General features: G+C 44.2%; 1 protein-coding gene across 1 annotated transcript in view; it reads right to left on the bottom strand.

Moving 5' to 3' along the window:
* Positions 1 to 5690: 5690 nt before the first annotated feature.
* Positions 5691 to 16695, bottom strand: part of MYOM3 (myomesin 3) — an 80271-nt gene continuing 69266 nt past the window's right edge. Inside the window, exons 34-37 of the mRNA XM_070950083.1 lie at positions 13791 to 13827; positions 12889 to 12911; positions 8913 to 8968; positions 5691 to 7202 (exon numbers count right to left, since the gene is read on the bottom strand). Coding sequence (XP_070806184.1) covers positions 6942 to 7202; positions 8913 to 8968; positions 12889 to 12911; positions 13791 to 13827 — 377 coding nt within the window. The 3' untranslated portion in view covers positions 5691 to 6941. The remainder of the gene's footprint in view (positions 7203 to 8912; positions 8969 to 12888; positions 12912 to 13790; positions 13828 to 16695) is intronic.

The raw sequence follows: 16695 nt of genomic DNA, 5'->3' as shown, positions 1-16695 counted from the left end.
CTTCAATGGAGCTGTCAAGTCTGCAATTATTGGTAGATTTGTGCAAGGTGGAAAGAGAGAAAGGCAACGAAGACCTGGCAGCCGATGTTTAAACATTCTGGCTTAGAGACAAATCATAGCGATGACTCATCAGCTAGACACAAATGTTGGGTAACTTTATCAGGATCAATACGCAGCAACCTTATTTGACAGGACATTACTTAATTTGTACCTGGTCATAGCTGGGCCACTTTAACCAACTTTCTAGATGTCTGTGATACTACAGTAAAATCAGCCAACGTTCTTCTGATTTTCCATTTCTGTTCTGTGAGAATATTTAGAAAACAATGAGCAATGAAGACCAAACCTTTCTCAGATTTACCAATTTCTTTATAAAATCATCTTTTTACAGGAACTGTTGTCTAAATATTTGTCATGTCAGAATATGTTGCAGTTTTGCCTTTAATAGTTCCTGTGGCAGGGGTGAAATCCAGCAGGTTCTGACAGGTTCTGGAGAACCGGTAGCGGAAACCTTGAGCAGTTCAGAGAATCAGTAGCGGAAATTTTGAGCAGTTCGGAGAATCAGTAGCAGAAATTTTGAGTAGTTCGAAGAACTGACAAATACCACCTCTAGCTGGCCCCAGAGTGGGGTGGGAATGGAGATTTTGCAATATCCTTCCCCCAGGAGTGGGGAGGGAATGGGGATTTTGCAGTATCCTTCCCCTGGAGTAAGATGGAAATGGAGATTTTGCAGTATGCTTCCCCTGGAGTGGGGTGGGAATGGAGATTTTGCAATATCCTTTCCCCAGGAATGGGGAGGGAATGGAGATTTTGCAATATCTTTCCCCCAGGAGTGGGGAGGGAATGGGGATTTTGCAGTATCCTTCCCCTGGAGTGAGGTGGAAATGGAGATTTTGCAGTATCCTTCCCCTGCCATGCCCACCAAGCCACGCCCACCAAGCCATATACCTAGGTAGGTAGGTAGGTATAGATTTTTAAAATTAATTTGTCACCAGTTCCTGTTAAAATCTGGCCCAATTCTGTTGGTTCTTTATAAAAACCATATATTTTAGCATCTTTTTCAAATCTTGATTTTATTTGTACCTGCGGAGAGATGGCCCCTTCTTTATAGAACATCATTCCTCCTGAGGTATGGTTACTCCCATCCTGTTGCTTTTTCTGAAAGGCCCTAAAATTGTGGCTTTGTTGGTGGGTCCAGGGATCACAAACAGAGATGCAGTGGCTAATTTGATTGTGTTGTTGCTGCCTTAGGAGGGGGTGAATATTTTTAAAAACGTTATAAGCCACCTGGTGTCACCTATGTATGAGTTGGGCGGCAATATACATTTGTTTAATAAAAAATAAATAAAACCTGTGTGCAAACCTGTGTGGTGTATGAACCCAGTTGTCAGCACTTCAATCTGCATTTACTCTAGTGCTGACATAAGAAGGAGAAGAGGGGGCAGCTGGCAAGAGGACGCTTGACTTCTCACCTACTTATTTTCCCTGAAGATAATGTCCCCTAGGAGATGAGATGGGAGAGGTGGACATTCCTGGGAGCTGAAGTACTAGATATGGGGAGAGTGATTTGGAAGAGGGCCAATGAGATGCCGAGAATTGGGGAACGGAAAGGGAAGGTTTGGGGTCAGGAAGCCACGATCGGGGACAGGTGGTCGTGCTTAATAAAATGAAAGATTTCTTCAAAGATTACTTGTTTGGAAATGCAATTTATTTTAATTAAGACGACATCAAAACCTGTCACCAGTTTTGTGACTTGTCACGGGGGATCCTTTCTGGATGTTTCTTCCATGATAGCAAATACTTTGGCTTGAGCTGCAATGGGGCGCATTGAATTGAAATGCCAAAGAGTTCAGTGACTTTCAGCACCTTTTGCTCAATACCACCGTGTCTTCCTGTCCTGACCTTGGGAAGCTAAAATTTAAGCTAATCTCTTCAAAGCTCTGCTGTATGCACAGAATGGGGGGGAGAGAGGGCACCGATGTGCACGCTTGCTCTTAGAGGAAATCAGGGTCTTGGGAGTCTCCTTAAATCCAGCAGTCACAATTTGGAGTGTCTCACAGAAAAATGCAGGTACCACTGCAAAATGCCATCATTATTTATTTCTGCTTTTTTTTGTAAGCTGCCCAGTGGCACAATATTGGAACTGAGCAGCCGTGCATATTTCTTAAATAAATACAATCGTAATCATGCTGTCCAAATCCTACTATTTATTTAGCAAATGGTAGAGCAAGTCAGCAAAGATATAGTAGCACCAGGAGATCGTTGAATCGAAGTCTGAAAAAATATCTGTGAATATTTGCAGACTAGGCCTGAGTGATTCCATTCACTCATCATCCTAAACCTGTGATGGCGAACCTATGGCACACATGCCGGAAGTGGCACGCAGAGCCATCTCTCCGGGCATGCCAGCTGTCGCCCGTTCCTCTTCTGGGTTTTGGCATGCACATCCACACCGGCCAACTGGTTTTCACACACGCAGGAGCACTGGAAACCGGAAGACCAGGTGACCGGCGCACATGTGCACGCTGGAAACCGGAAGCTTAGCTCATGCGTGCTGGGGAACTGCTCTTCTGGTTTCCGGTGCTCCTGTGTGTACATGCTGGGGAGCTGCTCTTCCGGTTTCTAGAGCTCCCCCTGTGTGTGTGCGCACTCCCATTTCGGCACTCGGTGCCAAAAAGGTTCACCAACACTGTCCTAAGCTATGGTGTCAAGTTTCCGAAAGATGCCCTAATTAATTCATGAGCCATGATCCAAACTTTAAAGGAAATATAGTCATTTATTAGGAGCACCATTCCGGCAATACTGGGATGTAGTCAGGACTGATCCTGCATAGATTTACGTTCCCCTATGACCCTGTCTCTCCCCTCCTCTCTGGCCATGTCATAAATCACATTCTCCAATTAACCACTTTGGCTGGCTGTGAAACCTAACACCCTCCTTCTGATTGCGGTCAGAAAGAATGTATGGAATTCACTTCAGTTCTCCCTCCCTCCTGCTCATGGCAACTTGAAAACTTTGCAAGTTGACATATGGCTTATTTCCATTGTATTCTCATAAATGAAGGCAAATATACATCTCCCAGGATAATGTTGAAGGATCCAATCTGGATTGGTCACCAGAACTAGAGGTTTAGTCTTCCAAACTTTTGGACTCGTGCGCGCCAGTCACCTGGTCTTCCGGTTTCCAGCGCTCCTGCAAAAGCAGGAACGCAAAGCACATATTCCGACAGAGAGAAGTTCCCCTCTTCAGCACGAGTTCAAAAGTTCGGAGGATTAAATCTCTGGTCCCAGTGACCAACCCAGATTAGATTCTGCAATATTAACCTGGGAAACGTATATTTGCCTTCGTTCATGAGATTGGATCCATTGTGTTCTGTTGAATCAGCTACAGTGGTTGGGTTTGCTCATAGCGCTAAGCCATAAACCACGGTTTATAAATCACGGTGTCTGGTTTTATGCCACAGGGAGATGGCAAGCAGCAGCCACATAAATATTTCGTTTTGATTTAGAATCTGATAACGATTCAGGACTAATTGTTGTGGTTTGTAAGTCACGATTTATGGTGGCTTTGATTTGAGCTCTTGGGCCCCCCATGCACCCGTTGCAAGCTTGGGAATGGCTTTCAGAATTGTTCCACAGTAATTACCAACTTGTAACATTTCCTGAAAGTAAATAGATTGAATATTAACTGGAAACTAATCATTTTGACTACAGTAGATTTAACTTTAATTCAATATTGTTCGAGGTGAAATAGAGCCCAATTTAACCATTCACCTGGTCCCACCCATTAGGTTTAAGAATGTGAATTGCACTCCAAAATACACACTTCATCCTGTTTAATAGTGTAGTATTATACAGCACGGGAGTCCTCCTACTGTGGTTTACAGGCAGTCCTCGAATTACAACCACAGTTGGGATCAGAATTTCTGTTGCTAAGCAAAGTGGTTGTTAAGTGAGTCGTGTCCAATTTTATGATCTTTTTTGCCACAGTTGTTAAGGGAATATGCCAGCTGTTAAGTGCATCATGTGGTTGTTAAATGAATTTGGCTTCCCCTACTGATTTTTCTTCTCGAAAACCAGCTGGGAAAGTGGCAAATAGCAATCACAGGATGTTGTAACTGTGATAAATATATACAGGTGGTCCTCAACTTACAATGGTTCATTTATTGACCGTTCAAAGTTATGAGGGCACTGAAAAAAAGTGACTTACGGCAGTTTTCCACACTTATGACCGTTGAAGCATCTCCATGGGCACGTGGTCAAAATCCAGATGCTCGGCAACTGAGTCATACTTATAACGATTGCAGTGTCATGTGATCCTTTTTTCCAACCTTCTGACAAACTGTTCTGCCCCAGCTACGGACCCCAAAGAACGCAGCACACACAAAAACTATACAAAGATTATTTTACTCAAATAACTCAGTCTTTTGCAACCAAAGGCTATTAATAAACTTCCTTAACAGCCTACAAGCATTCTAAGATAATATAATCACAGTCTTACTAGAGTTGGCAGAAAGCCCAGAAGCAATTTTGCAGAGAATCCAGATGCGAAGGAGAATGAACTAAAGTTGTTCCCTACAGCTTTCTGCAATTGGCATTTCTCCTTAAATAGGCTAAGGGAGTGGCCAATTAGCCCCAAGCCTTACTTTCAAGGAGACCTCCTCCTGAGGGGCCACTCCTGCCTTTTGACAGCTCTGCGTGCCAGTGCATTGAGAAGAGGCTCCTCCTCTTTGTCCTCTTCACTTAAAGGAGCTTCTGGAGGTTCTGAAGGCCCTGGCTGAATCCCCGCCTCTGGCACATCTTCTCCAGCCTCCTCACTGTCCGACTCGAGCACCAGCTGCACACGCTGCTGGCGCAGCACCACACCAGCCTCCTTGTTGTTGGAATCGCTACAATACGCATAGGCCGCTGACGGGCCACAACACAAACAAAGTCAATGGGGGAAGCCAGAGTCCCTTAACAACCATTTGACTAACTTAACAAATGCAATGATTCACTTAACAACTCTGGCAAGAAAAGTCATAAAATGGGGCAAACTCGCTTTTAACACCAAATGTTTCAGTTGGCAACCTAAATTTTGGGCTCAATAGTGGTCGTAACTCAAGGACTACCTGTATCAGGTGCCCAGGACCTGAATTTTGATCACATAACCGGTGGGGATGCTGCCATGGTGGCAGATGTGATCTCATGCGTCTCTTATTTCAGTGCCATTGTACCTTCAAACAGTTGCTAAATCAATGGCTGTAGGTTGAGGACCACCTGTATTCCACAAAATGGTGAGAATCACCTGGCTTAATGAAATGTATGAACTCCTCATTAGCCTTTTGAGCTAAAACCAGTAATGGCTGTATCTTCACTGGCTCTTGACGTTCTTTAAGAGCTGGGGTGGCGCAGTGGTTAGAATCCAGTCCTGCAGGATACTTCTGCTAAGTGCTGGCTGCCTGCAATTTGGCAGTTTGAATCTTGCCAGACTCAAGGTTGACTCAGCCTTCCATCCTTCCAAGGTGGGTAAAATGAGGACCCAGATTGTTGGGGGAAATCTGCGACTCTGTAAACCGCTTAGAGAGGGCTTTAAAAGCACTATGAAGCAGTATATAAGTCTAAGTGCTATTGCTATTGTCCTTCCTTCCTTCCTTCCTTCCTTCCTTCCTTCCTTCCTCCCTCCCTCCCTCCCTCCCTCCCTCCCTTCCTTCCTTCCTTCCTTCCCTCTGCCTACTGCCAGCAGTTCGATCCTGACCAGCTCAAGGTTGACACAGCCTTCCAGCCTTCCAAGATGGGTAAAATGAGGACCTAGATTGTTGGGGGCAATATGCTGACTCTGTAAACCGCTTAGAGAAGGCTGTAAAAGCAGTGTGAAGCGGTATATAAGTCTAAGTGCTATTGCTATTGTCCTTCCTTCCTTCCTTCCTTCCTTCCTTCCTTCCTTCCTTCCTTCCTTCCTTCCTTCCTTCCCTCTGCCTACTGCCAGCAGTTCGATCCTGACCAGCTCAAGGTTGACACAGCCTTCCAGCCTTCCAAGATGGGTAAAATGAGGACCTAGATTGTTGGGGGCAATATGCTGACTCTGTAAACCGCTTAGAGAAGGCTGTAAAAGCAGTGTGAAGCGGTATATAAGTCTAAGTGCTATTGCTATTGCTATTGTCCTTCCTTCCTTCCTTCCTTCCTTCCTTCCTTCCTTCCTTCCTTCCTTCCTTCCTTCCTTCCTTCCATCCCTCTGCCTACTGCCAGCAGTTCGATCCTGACCAGCTCAAGGTTGACACAGCCTTCCAGCCTTCTGAGGTCGGTAAAATGAGGACCCAGATTGTTGGGGGCAAATATGCTGACTCTGTAAACAACTTAGAAAGGGCTGTAAAAGCAGTGTGAAGCGGTATATAAATCTAAGTGCTATTGCTATTGTCCTTCCTTCCTTCCTTCCTTCCTTCCTTCCTTCCTTCCTTCCTTCCTTCCTTCCTTCCTTCCTTCCTTCCCTCCCTCCCTCCCTCCCTCCCTCCCTCCCTCTGCCTACTGCCAGCAGTTCGATCCTGACCAGCTCAGGATTGACGCAGCCTTCCATCCTTCTGAGGTCGGTAAAATGAGGACCCAGATTGTTGGGGGCAAATATGCTGACTCTGTAAACAACTTAGAAAGGGCTGTAAAAGCAGTGTGAAGCAGTATATAAGTCTAAGTGCTATTGCTATTTATATGTTTGAAAGCACTGAAAAACACAGAGAGGTGGCCAAGGGACCTGATGCTAATCCTTTTATGGGGCTGGAGGTTGACTTTTATAAATATCTATAAATATCATAAGCCTACGAGTCTGCTCAGAAAGCAGCGAGGGTAGGGTAGGAGATGGGGAGGTGGGTCTTTCCTTGCAATGAATAAGGACCATCCTCTTCTATTGGGTGATGTCCTCTGGACCAGATCCAGCCCTTTGAACTGAACCTGGGCTCAGACAGAGGGGCTTTACTCTTTCAGCTCCTTAGGTTCTTCCCCCTGCTTGTAGACGCTGACCGTCACCTTCCCAGTTTCAGAGCCCCACTTGTTCTTCACAAGGATGCTGAACTTCCCAGTGTCCTCACTGCTGACGTTCTCAATGGTTATTGTGATCACGGTGCCCTTCACTTCCATCTTGTACCGATCTTTGAAGGTAATGACCTTCTCATTCTTGTACCAGGTGATTTCTGGGTAAGGATCTCCAGAGATGATGCAGGTCAAGCACAAAGTCTGTTTTGGAAATAAAGAAAGGATTCATTGGAGGACTTCAGATTGGACAGTGAAAGGCAATGCAAGTAGACAAGGCAGATATACCCGGGGGGGACAGGTAGGACAGTGCCTCTTCAATACCTGCTATCTTCGGCTTGGCGCCTTGCTGGCATCCTGCCATCAAAGGCTAGGAGGGGGGGAGTGAGACATGGGTAAAAAGGTAAAGGTAAAGGTTCCCCTCGCACATACGTGCTAGTCGTTCCCGACTCTAGGGGGCGGTGCTCATCTCTGTTTCAAAGCCGAAGAGCCAGCGCTGTCTGAAGATGCCTCCGTGGTCATGTGGCTGGCATGACTCAATGCCAAAGGCGCACGGAACACTGTTTACCTTCCTACCAAAGGTGGTTCCTATTTTTCTACTTGCATTTTTTACATGCTTTCGAACTGCTAGGTTGGAAGAAGCTGGGACAAGGAACGGGAGCTCACCCTGTTACGCGGCACTAGGGATTTGAACTGCTGAACTGCCGACTTTTTTTTTTTTAATTTTATTTATATGCCGCCCTTCTCCGGAGACTCGGGGCGGCTTACAATGCGTTAAGCAATAGCCTTCATACTTTTGTATATATATACAAAGTCAGCTTATTGCCCCCACAAACTGGGTCCTCAATTTACCTACCTTAGAAAGGATGGAAGGCTGAGTCAACCTTGAACCTGGTGAGATTCGAATTTACAGTAATTGCAGACAGCTGGTGTTAATCCCAATGCTTTTAGTCTGCTGAGCTACCAGGCCCTTTTTTGATGGACAAGCTCAGTGTCTTAGCCCCTGAGCCACCTCATCCCTGAGACATGGGAGGGGAGAAGAAATGGGCAATCGATCTGCATGTATATGTGATGGGAAATTGAGAGGGGGGAATGACAGCTCGACAAAGAATAGGGAGCTCGAAACCAGTTTGTGTCAACAATCAAGGCCACACTCCCTGAGAAAGAATGTGGATTTTCCTAAACATCTCAGCGTTCTCAAAACACCTAGGCAGACTCTTATTGGCTGAACATAGATTGGTCATCGGGAGAGGGCTGAGATGCGGGGAAACTTTCTGTATCATTTGAATGCAGGAAATTTAGTTCTAGCCTGACACTACTCCAAACAGCATCTTTTATTAAAGCTATCACTTCAATCAAATGGAGTCCAGGGTCTTTCTTTCCGAAGAGATCAGACTAGGGTAGGTCTGACAGTATCAATGTATGGGCAAACAGCCCACTTTATGCCCTCTAGGATCCTTGTCCCTCTTACCCCATGCTAGGGTATTCCTATGAACCCCCAAAGGGCACCTACAATTCCCAGAAATTAAATTAAAAATATTAAAATATATTAAAATATTAAAAGAAAAGTATTTCTTTTTAGAAAGTTTACAGTGCTACAAGATTGCCATGTTAGCATTCTTGCATGGGTTTTCATGGGTCTCACACGTGATCTTGTGGGAACCAGGGGGTGATTGTTGGAAACATTGAGGATTTTATACTTTGGGGAAGAAGAGGAGAGACATCTGGAGTTGTGCAATGAATTTGGAGCCTGGAAGGGTTGCACAAAGGTACACACAAGTGGAATGTCACAACGCCTGCCCTATCAGTTGCTAATAGAAATGGTAATGCAAGAGGTCCCTTATATAATTCAGGGTTCCCACAGCAGTTATTCCCCACTTGCACAGCTGGAGGCCATTCAAGACAATTCATTACCTTACTTTCCATGATCGTTGCAACATCTGGAAGGCCACGAACCACTTTGGCACGGACTGCAGAGGGAGAGTAGACATCATGATTAGCTATTCAGTTTTTAATCCCACTTTTTGGCAACAGCCTTTCTTTCTTTCTTTCTTTCTTTCTTTCTTTCTTTCTTTCTTTCTTTCTTTCTTTCTTTCTTTCTCTCTCTCTTTCTTTCTTCCTTCCTTCCTTCCCTTTCTCTCTCTCTCTTTCTCTCTCTCTCTCTCTCTCTCTCTTTCTTTCTTTCTTTCTTTCTTTCTTTCTTTCTTTCTTTCTTTCTTTCTTTCTTTCTTTCTCTCTCTCTCTCTCTTTCTTTCTCTTTCTCTCTCTTTCTTTCTCTCTCTCTCTCCCTTTCTTTCTTTCTCTCTCTCTCTTCCTTCCTTCCTTCCTTCCTTCCTTCCTTCCCTCCCTCCCTCCCTCCCTCCCTCTCTCTCTCTCTCTCTCTCTCTCTCTCTCTTTCTTTATTTTCCTACCTTTATTATTTTCACAAATAACTCAGGGTAGTGAACATATCCAACATACCTTTCTCCTCCTATTTTCCTCACAACAGCCCTACGAGGTGGGCTGGTCCAAAGTCACCCAGCCAGTTTTCATAGCTAAGGCAGGATTCATGCAACAGAGTTTACCCAATTGTTGTGAAGTTGTTTTAAAATAAATAAATTCTTACCTGTCACTTATATATGTTAGTTATTTTTATATTTGTGGACCTTTTAGTTTAGAACAGTGTTTCTCAACCTTGGAAGCTTGAAGATGGGTGGACTTCAACTCCCAGAATCCCCCAGCCAGCAGCGCTGGCTAGGGGATTCTGGGAGTTGAAGTCCACCCATCTTCAAGCTACCAAGGTTGACAAACACTGGTTTAGAGGTTCCTTGTTTTATATTATGTTACAATTAATTGAAGTATATCAGTTATTTTATTCCCTGTCTGCACTCTGCTTAGTAACAAGGATATAATAACTACTTGTATTGTTATTATTACTACTACTGAAATAGTCTGTGTCCTGGATCTATGCAATGCACTGAACTATTTTTACACAACACAATGAACCTATACAAGGTTAAGACTAACCTAGTTTAGCCTCCTTGTGTGAATGAAGACACTAGCTTTTAAGGGGACGTTGCCTGACCCAGCTATATATATTTCTTTGCTTACTACTCAGTGTTGAGTACTGGACAAGTCCCTGCAGTTTTCTTGGCAAGGTTTTTGGAAGTGGTTTGCCATTGCCTGCTTCCTAGGGCTGAGAGACAGTGACTGGCTCAAGGTCACTCAGCTGGCTTTGTGCCTAAGGCAGGATTAGAACTCATGATCCCCTGGTTTCTAGCCTAGTTTCTCAACCATGACACCAAAGAAGCTCTTGAATCAACCACTAAGGATGCCTAAATAGTTTAGAGATTAATCATGTGAATGCTGCAGGATGCCTTATAATGCTAAAATCAAGGCGTGGAGCAGATTAATTTCCTTGGAAGCAAGTGAGTGTTATTAGAAGCTTTTAAACAGAACCAGTGTACAATTCAATCACAGCAGAATTTTTTTTTTCAGAGGCCAAAGATTGGATCTATTCAATTCTATGACTGTTTCATGCAATGGCAAAAGAAGAATTTGATAATACTCATAGGATGAAAGGGACTTCAGAGATCTTCTAGTCCACTCCCTTACCCTTGGCAGGAATCCTTATACTATCCCACTCAAAGGGTTGTCTAATCTTTTCTTGAAAATTTCTTGCTTGTTTTTATGTACAAGGTACTTAGTTACAAACTAAGTAACTGCATTCACACAACATGTGAACATGTTAAGCTGGGTTGATGTTCATCTCAGTCTGCTTCTTTGCAATTTGGGATGTTGCATTAATCCAACCCATTAGATTATTTTGCAATTTGCTATTTTCTGTGAACCTAGGATGTTGGGTAATTCGGTAACTGGGTTGAAGCATGTTGTGTGAAGTGAATACATTTCTTCAATTGGGGAGTGGGACTGACAGATGGGAAGGAATGGCTTGAAATCTGAAGTTCACACCAGGTATTTTTCACCAAAAGTAACTCAAGCATCTTTGGAGGTGCATTTTTGCCTGATATGACACGCTTATGAAATAAATGCCGGAGGAGCATTTATTTCCTTCCGATTTGTGCTGCTTCCAACTCTGTAGAAGCAGCAAATTTGAAAAGACACCTTGGATTCAAAGTAAACCAGGGTACACTGATTAACCAAAACAATTGCTACCAATCTGCCTTCCATGGAGGACCTGTATACTGCACGAGTCAAAAAGAGGGCTGTAAAAATATTTACAGACCCCACGCATCCTGGACATAAACTGTTTCAACTCCTACCCTCAAAATACGCTATAAAGCACTGCACACCAGAACAACTAGACACAAGACACAAGGACAGTTTTTTCCCGAACGCCATCACTCTGCTAAACAAATAATTCCCTCAACACTGTCAAACTATTTACTAAGTTAGTAAATTAATTAATCTTCTCATCGTTCCCACCACCCATCTCCTTCCACTTACTGTATGACTGTATGACTGTAATTTTGTTGCTTGTATCCTTACGATTTATATTGATATTGTTTCCTGATTGCTTATTTGTACCCTATGACTATCATTAAGTGTTGTACCCTATGATTCTTGATGAATGTATCTTTTCTTTTATGTACACCGAGAGCATATGCACCAAGATAAATTCCTTGTGTGTCCAATCACACTTGGCCAATAAAAATTCTATTCTATTCTATTCTATTCTATTCTATTCTATTCTATTCTATTCTATTCTATTCTATTCTATTCTATTCTATTCTATTCTATTCTATTCATGTGCTGTTGCCGGGGTGAGTGGGTGGACAATTGTTTTTTATTTTTTTATTTTTTATTTTTCTATTTTGTGTTTTTAAGCATTTGAAATGTGGATTTACAGGCGGCTGTTACATATAAGCTGGGTTGACAAAATCAGAAATGAAGAAGTGATAAGCCGCCTGGGAAAGTCAAGGGAAATCATCAAAACCATAAAAAAGCAAAAGTTAGAATATTTTGGACATGTGATGCGACACCCGGAAAAAGACGGCATCCTTCACTTTCACAGGGAAAGATTGAAGGCAAATGAGGTTCAGGCAGAAGAAGAATGTCATGGCTTCCAAATCTGACTGGTTTGGACAAAACTCAGCAGCTCTTTTTCGTGCGGCTGTTGACAAAAATGATTGCCAACATGATTGCCAAGGTCCGATGGTGGATATGGCACAAGAAGAAGAGTTTGTGTTTTTACTGTTTGTAAGTCGCTTAAAGTCACTGAGAGTGAGTAGGCGGCTATATAAATTTTCTAAACAAACAAACGAATCAATAAATCTCCCGAAAACCTTACCAGAGACATATAATAAAGAATTGCAATATTTAATTGTCAACCTTTTAACAGCAGCTAGAATTGTATTTGCAAAAAATTGGAAAGGAGAAAGGACACCCACTGATGAAGAAATTATTAAGAAAATGATGGACTGTGCTGAAATGAGTAAATTGACATTTGAAATAAGAGAGCAGCAAGATAAACAATATTATTTGATACGGGATTTATTTTATCAATGGATGGACAATAAAAAATGGAGATAAACATGAAATATGTGGATGCTGAGATAAATTAAGTGAATTTCTTTCCTTTTTTTATATATGAAAATAACCTTGGGATGTACAGTGATATTTTGAAGAGAGGAGGGAGCACAAAAGAATACAAACCGATCGATATACTGTCTGTAACTGTATGGAATGATGATGTTTTTATGTTTTATTTTTGTTTAAAAATAAAACATTATTATAAAAAAAATATAAAAGCTCAGTTTTCACTTAGATTTGTAACAAATTAAAATTGGGGCCAAGTGCAAAAAAAATAAATAAAAAATAAATAAAAAATAAATCTCCTGAGAATCCAACAGACCAAAAACCAGCAAAAGGTGCATCGTTTTATACTCACGCTCCTCCACGATAGCCGCTTGCCTACGATGAAAACAAAACAAAAGGTGTTTTCGTGTCACATACCGTGTTTACATAAATTTTACTGAAGAAACCATAGGATTAAATGCAAGACCCTTCTCCCAGCCAGGAGTCACTACATTTAGGCTACACAACAACCACTCCAAATACTGCATATTTCAGGTTTCTTAGCCAAAGCATCGATCCACCAGATCTCACATTAGGGCAGTGGTGAAATGTAAAATTTGTTACTACCGGTTCTGTGGGCGTGGCTTGGTGGTGGGGGGTGTTAATGTGACTGGGTGGGCGTGGCCACCTTTTTTTTTTACTTTTAAAAGCATTTTTTCTACAACCTTAAGAGGTTGCAGAAAAAAATGCTTTTAAAAGCCTCTGACGATCAGGCAACTCAGCTGGGATCGCCAGAGGCTTTTAAAGGCATTTTTTTTTCTACAACCTCTTTGGCCGAAGAGGTTGTAGAAAAAATGCTTTTAAAAGCCTCTGACGATCCCAGCTGAGCCGTACGATCATCAGAGGCTTCTTTTTTTTACTTTTAAAAGCATTTTTTCGGCCGAAGAGGTTGTAGAAAAAATGCTTTTAAAAGTTTTTAAAAAAAAGCCCCTGATGATCGCGTGGCTCAGCTGGGCATGGGGGGTGGGGACAGGGATTTTTGCTACCGGTTCTCTGAACCACCCGCCGCCATCACTACCGGATCCGGTGATCCGGTCCGAACCGGGAGCATTTCACCCCTGCATTAGGGGTCCCTAAACCCCGAGCCACAGCCCAGTACCAGACCGTGGCCCTGGAAACGTTGGAGACGGTTGTCTTACACAACTGATTCTCCAAATGTTTTCTAAAAAGGAAGCTGTTCAGAGCAAACAATAACTACAACCCCATCCTACTTACTTCAGCCTTTGATGTTCGGCGAGTGCATCATCGAAAGCTACAGAAAGGAAACAAGAAAGAAAGAGAAGGGTTGGCTCGAATAAATGTTAATGATCTGCAATGGGGAAGAAGAGCTAATAAAAAATCTCGCCAAGGCTCAAGGTTGACTCAGCCTTCCATCCTTTCTAAGGTAGGTGAAATGAGGACCCAGTTTGTGGGGGCAATAAGCTGACTTTGTATAAATATACAAAAGGATGAAGGCTATTGCTGAGCACATTGTAAGCCGCCCTGAGTCTTCGGAGAAGGGCGGCATATAAATCAAATTTAAAAAAAAAAAAAAAGTGGAGTTTTAAAAGTTATTTGGTTTTTCTCTCATCCAGATGCTTCCATTTTAAAATCTATTCATATATATTTAATGCAGTTATAGGAATTGCCATTAGAACGCAGAATTATACCAGAAAAATAAACGGATGTATCTACATTTGCAGAGCAGCAGAGGTAGAAGACTAGGCTCACATGCTATTTGATTGTTATGTGTATGTTGTGGCTCCGTTGCCTGAGCCTGGGCTATCGACAGATGCAGACTCTGAGAGTGAGGAAGAGGAGTTGGCAAGGCCTCCCTCTCCAGGACCCTCCTCTCTGGCAATGCCTCCGGAGGACACCGAAGGCCAAAAGATAGGCTCAGAGCCAAGCATGTCCCTGCAGCCACAGGTGGACAGTGACGAAGGAGATAAGTGCTGGCTGGACCCTCGCCAGAGGCGCAGGGAGAAGCGTGTGCAGCAGAGGGGAAGGCATGCCAGAGATTAGCTGAGTCACTGGACCACACCCCACAGGGTATAAATGTGGATGTGGTGGCCGGTTCAGTTTGTGACGAGCAAAAACTAGAAATAATCAATGATCTCTGCTTTACTGGACTTTGCCTGCTTTATCGGACTGCATTTGGATTAATCCTTGTATTGTTGAAAACTCTGCCTGTTTTATCGGAATGCTGGCAGTCTAATCTTTGTTTTGTGTGAGTAAAGTCTGAATTGGTAGCTAGCCACTGGGTTGCTGTCAGCTTTATTTTCAAAGAATTTTGTCGTGTGGCTTATTAACTCCGGGCCGTCTGTGGGGGTGTGTGAGTGGAACGGGGACAGAACAGTGTATAAGAGGGTGAGGACAGGTACCTTGGTTCATATACTCAACAAATGACCCATTTGGAACACCATATTAAAACAACATACCTTCTATGCAGTATGTTGAAATTTGAAAACAACATTTAATACGTCACAGTACTTGAGTAAAATGGTCGGTTGAGATCGGCATATGTGGGACTGATTGGGGTAGATTGTAGGAGTGATACTGAAATATAATTTTATCTTATTTTACTTATCTATATATTAAGTTATTGTATTTCATTCCAATTTCATTTTAAATTGTTTTTATAGGATTTTAGTAATAATTTGTGTTTGGAATTCTATGTTTTGATATGGTTTATGGATTAATCAATAAACAAAATTACAACCATATGTAACCAGTGGTGGGTTTCAAATAATTTCACTACCAGTTCACCAAAAAGATGAGCGCGCATGCGCAAGGCTTCCACCTCGAGGTGAGGCTTGACCGAGCAGCCTTTTGGGGCCTGCTCCCCTCCATCTCTGCTCTCCGGGTCAGTGGCTACTTCTCTCCGCATTGCTGGGAGAGCGTCTTGTGCAATTTAGCAGCTGTGAGCCACCGCTTTCCTCTAAATCCCATCTGGAAAGCGCTGCAGCTGAGAGAAACAGCATTCAACATGGCTGCTGCGTCTCTGTGCCACAGCCCTTTCCGGATGGGACTTAGAGGAAAGCGGCGGCTCACAGCTGCTAAATTGCACAAGATGCTCTCCCAGCAAGAGCAGCAGCGGAGAGAAGCAGCTGCCAACCCGGAGAGCTCATGGAGTTTCTCCGTGAGAGACCAAGGCTCAGCAAGGGATAGAAGAAGTGGCTGCAAGATCTCCGCTGCAGCACTTTCCGGATGGGACTTCTTACAGGTAAGAACCATCCAGTCCATTCCCAAACCACTTCGGCCCTCCTGTCGCCACGCTGCCCCCCATGGCCCTTAAGCCTAGCGCAGTAGGCCGCAGGCTGAATAAATTGCTTTGGCCGGGGGGGGGCATAATTTGAGCCCAGGGGGGTGGCATGCGGGCGGAGGCCTGGGGCAAGGCCAGAGTGGGGGAACGGCGCATTTCCCGACCCAGCCGAGGTGAACAGCAAGCGGGCAGAGGCTCTGAGGAAAGGCCACTGCCTGGGAATGGCGTGTCCCCTGACCCAAGGTGAAGGGAGAGCAGGTGGCATGTGGGCAGAAGGATTGGTGAGAGCCCGGCCTGAAAGGCGGCTGAGCCTTGCCATGTCCAACCTGAGGCGGCCCTTTGGCCAAGTGCCTTACCTTCGCAGGCAGCCGTGGTGAGCAGAATGGTCAAGGTGTGGATATCAGCTGGGCCGCATGGCCGGCATGGTAGGCCGCAATGAAGGCAAGCAAGCTGGTGGTGCCATGTGGGACAGTGGGAGGCAGCTAGCTAGGCCACGACTCACAGGCTTATCCAGGCCGCTCAGGGCCACTTAGTTGGGCCATGGGAACCACGTTGGAAGGCAGGCAAGCTGGCTGGTTCACAGAGACCGTGTGGTCAATGGCACGTGAGGAGCCAAACAGAAGCAACAGCTATGCCAGGGAGGTGAGATGAGAAGTGACTGGGCAGGTCGGGTTGGGTGGGCGGGTCGAGCGGTGAGCGGGTGGGTGGGGCAAGTGGGTGGGTGGGGCGAGTGGGTGGGGTGATCAGTGAGTGGGTGGGCAGGATGAGTGGGCAGGTGAGGTCGAGCGGCAAGCAGGTGGGAGGGGTGATCAGTGAGTGGCCGGGTGGGGAAAGCAGGTGAGCAGGTGGGGGAAGGGCTAGTCAGTGGTGGGATTTGCC

This window comes from Pituophis catenifer, unplaced genomic scaffold (genome assembly GCF_029215685.1).
Source record: "Pituophis catenifer annectens isolate HBS135680 unplaced genomic scaffold, rPitCat1.0.hap2 SCAF_9, whole genome shotgun sequence".
Taxonomy (NCBI): Eukaryota; Metazoa; Chordata; class Lepidosauria; order Squamata; family Colubridae; genus Pituophis; species Pituophis catenifer.
This window is presented reverse-complemented; position numbering and strand designations above follow the sequence as displayed.